This window comes from Coffea arabica, chromosome 2e (assembly GCF_036785885.1).
Source record: "Coffea arabica cultivar ET-39 chromosome 2e, Coffea Arabica ET-39 HiFi, whole genome shotgun sequence".
In the NCBI taxonomy this organism is placed as follows: Eukaryota; Viridiplantae; Streptophyta; class Magnoliopsida; order Gentianales; family Rubiaceae; genus Coffea; species Coffea arabica.
In genome coordinates, this window is record NC_092313.1 from 72022881 (window position 1) to 72027258 (window position 4378).

Sequence of the window (4378 nt, forward strand, 5' to 3'; positions counted from 1 at the left end):
TTGAAATTCAGCACACAACTAGCTCAAATTCGAGTCTCAAGTTATTGCTTCTGAACTTCATTCCAGAAAAACAGAGAAACAGGACAGTCATCTTTAAAAGGTTGGTACGGGGTACTCGGGTAGAATTAGGGATTGAATTTTATACCAAATGAAAGATGGGAATGTCTAGTTTCTAGTGCCGCAAACGGCACTAGATTCCGACATCGGAGCGATGAATTATAGTCGAAACAAGATGGCTGTCTGGTAGTGACGGGAATCATTTCCCAGTTTTGACAGATTTTCTAAATCTCAACATGCACCCACCCAAATCACGTAAAACTTTTAGGAAACTTTAAACACAACCTATATTTCACATTTGCATCAGAAACAAGTCAATTGGACTTCAAGAAAGTACACTAAAATGCACGAAAATAGCAGGGCAGAATTGGCACCTTCACATGCAACTCCTCATTTGACTTCCTTTTCATTTTTGCCACTTAACTCTACTAAATTAGCCTTTAATCAACACAATTAGCATTCAATCCTATCAAATCAGATCATCAAAGTCATTGTGGGATTTCATAGAGCCCACTCACCAATTTTCCAGCAATTTAAAACTGCCCATGAGAATCCAAGAGCTCATGAGTGTAATCTATCTTCCATAAAACAAGAATTAAGTGGTTGATCATTACTTACTTTCTTAGAGAGCCAAGACAGAAATTTTCGGTCACTTTGAGCTGGAGAAAAACCGTGAGAGGTAGCTCCTTTCCTAGCTTATCTTGATCACCAAGTGATTTGAGGGTTGCATGTAAAATTTGGAAGTGATTGAGCAAGGAATTGAGGAGAGAGTGGAGGAATTTTCTGGTCTTGCTCTTCCTTTGTTGCTCGGCTGTTTGTGAGTATGAGAGGAAGGAAATGCTGATGGTATGAGCTTCTAAGGTAAGCTTAAAACGTGTGACTCAATTGTACTCAAAGCTGTCCACTAAAATAATGCACGTACGCGTGCGTTTCGTGCTCGATTTCTCACGGATTTATTGCACTAGTGCACTAAACCTTTAATACACTTACATTCATATTATTATTATTCACTCTTAATAGTCCCAAAATAATAGTCTAAGGTTCCTTAATTACTCGCGTACGTAAAAACGCGTATTTTCAATTTAAGCGTGAGATAGTGAAATTTCTAAGAAGTTCTTATAACGGTAATATAACTAATTAACTTTTGAACACTTAAATGTAAAAATACCTATTTTGAGACTAATACACAAGCCTCCAATTTTCCAAGCTTATTGTATTATCGAATCGATTATTTACTCCAGTCGCGTATTTACTATTTTCACTTAACGAGCCTTCACAAATTAAATTTCGAAACGAGTCACTTTAAAAATATAACTAAGCTATGGATACATTTAATTAGGCCTAAAAAGGTTAGAAAATAATAATCGGAGCATTTGGCCAAATAAATAATTAAATGAGTTAGAATTTGGAGTTTAAATTAAATAATTAATTTTTTTTTGTGAGTCTTTACATCCTCTCCCCCTTAAGAAAATTTCGTCCTCGAAATTTACTTTGATCTGCGAACAAGTCTGGATACTTTCCTCGGATTGCCTCTTCAACTTCCCAGGTCGCTTCCTCTAACTCGTGGTTCCTGCAGAGAACTTTTACTAAAGGTGTCTGCTTATTTTTCAATTCTTTCACCTTTCTATCTAGAAGTTTCACCGGTTTCTCCTCATAGGTCAAAGTCTCATTAATCTCAATATTTTTCGGTTGCAATATGTGAGAAGGGTCAGGATGGTACTTCTTAAGTATGGATACATGGAAAATATTATGGATCCGAGATAAACTCGGTGGCAATTCCAACTTATAGGCTACACTCCCCACACGCTGGATAATCTTATAAAGCCCTACGAACCTTTGTTGTAGTTTCTTCCACTTTCCAGACATCAAACTCGCTTTCAAAGGTGTGATCTTGAGAAACACTAGATCTCCAACCGCAAATTCCAAATCATTCCTTCGGTTATCTGCGAAACTCTTTTGACGACTTTGTGCGGTTTGTATTCTCTGACGTATTAACTTTACTTTCTCATTAGCTTCCTCAATCCATGGCACTGTAGTCGGGTCCAAGATCTTTCGTTCACCTACTTCGTCCCAATAAATGGGAGACCTACACTTTCGACCATAAAGTATTTCATACGGGGCCATTTGAATAGAAGAGTGGTAACTATTATTATAAGCAAATTCTACCAAAGTTAAATACTTATTCCAACTCTTCCCAAAATCCAACACACAAGTCCTCAACATATCCTAAGGGGTTTGAATCGTCCGCTCGGACTGTCCATCGGTTTGGGAATGGTAAGTAGTACTGAAACTCAATTTAGTCCCCAACACCTCTTGCATCTTTTGCCAGAACCTCGAAACAAATCTTGGATCTCTATCCGACACGATACTGACAGGAATTCCATGTAATCTAATGATCTCATCCAAATACAACTTGGCCAACTTCTCCAATGGGTACCTCATGTTAATCGGCAGAAAATGAGCCGATTTGGCCAATCTATCCACTATCACCCAAATCGCATCATGGCCACTTTGTGTTCTCAGTAATCCTGATACAAAATCCATAGTGATGTTCTTCCAATTCCACTCAGGTATTTTCAAAGGTTACAAAATTCCTGATGGTTTCTGATGTTCGGCTTTAACCTGTTGACAAATTAAACAGATTTGGACAAATTGGAAAATTTCCTTTTTCATGCGCTCCCACCAGTACAATCTCTTCAAATCTTGGTACATTTTATTCCTTCCAGGGTGTACCGTAAACTTCGATCGGTGTGTCTCCTCCAAAATTTCCTTCTTAAGCCCTTCATCTTTTGGCACCACTATCTGATTCTGAAATTTCAAAATACCACTTGATCTCAAATCAAAATCCGACTTTTCTCCCTTTTTGACTCTTTCCACCCACTTTTGCACTTCAGGGTCCTTTTCCTGAGACTCTTTAATACGTCCCATCAAGATGAAATTCACTACAATGTTCCCAAGGATTATTTTCTCGGTTCCAATCGAGGATTCCAATAACTAATTTCTTCTAACAAGTGAAGCTCCTGAATCATCAATCCGGCCACTTGTACTTGACGACTTAGAGTATCAGCCACTACATTGACTTTTTCTGGATGATACTTTATCGTGCAATCATAGTCTTCTAGAAATTCCATCCATCTACGTTGCCTTAAATTCAGCTCCTTCTGAGAAAATAAGTACTTAAGGCTTTTGTGATCAGTGAAAACCTCGAATGTCACCCCGTATAGGTAATACCTCCATTTCTTTAAAGCAAATACCACAGCCGCTAACTCTAGGTCATGGGTCGGGTAATTTTCTTCATGTGGTTTCAATTTCCTAGAGGCGTAGGTTATCACTTTGTCATTTTGCATTAAAACATGGCCTAATCCTTCCTTAGAAGCATCTGTGTAGACCACAAAGCTATCTTTTCCGTTCGGTAGGGCTAACACTGGTGCCCTAGTCACACGTCTTTTCAATTCCTGGAAGCTCTCTTCACATTTAGAACTCCAAATAAACTTTCCACTTTTCTTGGTCAGCTCAGTCATGGGTCCAGCGATCCTAGAAAAATCCTGGATAAATATCCGATAATACCCTGCCAATCCTATAAAACTTCGAATCTCAATAGGATTTTCCGGTCGTTTTCACTTCGAAACAGTTTCAACTTTAGCTGGATCCACTTTAATCCCATCCTTAGAAATTATGTGTCCCAAGAAAGTTATTTCTTTTAACCAAAACTCACACTTGCTAAATTTAGCATACAATTGGTGCTCCCTTAGAGTTTGCAAAATAATCCTCAAGTGTTTCTCATGATCCTCCATATTCTTAGAATACACCAAAATATCGTCAATAAAGACCACGATAAATTGGTCCAAATAAGGTTTAAAAATACTATGCATCAAATCCATGAAAGCAGCAGGTGCATTCGTTAACCCAAACGGCATTACGGCAAACTCAAAATGCCCATATCTCGAGTTAAAAGCAGTCTTGGGTATATCCTTCTCCAAAATCCTCAATTGATAGTAACCCTGTCTCAAATCCAACTTCGAGAATACTATCGCCCCTTGCAATTGGTCAAACAGCTCATCAATGTGGGGCAGTGGGTACTTATTCTTAACTGTAATATTATTTAAGTATCGGTAATCTATACACAGTCTCAAACTCCCATCCTTCTTCTTAACAAATAAAATCAGGGCTCCCCACGGTGAATCACTTTTCCTTATAAAATTCCGTTCCAACAAATCCTGTAGTTGTAATTTTAATTCTTTCAATTCGGCTGGAGCCATTCGATATGGCGTCTTAGAAATAGGTGTTACTCCCGTGGTCAAATCAATCTTAAAAACTATAT

At 38.1% G+C, this 4378-nt stretch overlaps 1 protein-coding gene across 1 annotated transcript; it reads right to left on the bottom strand.

The window, feature by feature from the left end:
- Positions 1-497: 497 nt before the first annotated feature.
- Positions 498-2181, bottom strand: LOC113729451 (uncharacterized). Its single transcript, XM_027253746.1, has 2 exons — positions 1548-2181; positions 498-523 (listed from the first exon to the last, which is right to left on the bottom strand). Exons 1-2 carry the CDS (start codon positions 2179-2181, stop codon positions 498-500), a joined length of 660 nt encoding a protein of 219 aa, XP_027109547.1.
- Positions 2182-4378: the final 2197 nt, after the last annotated feature.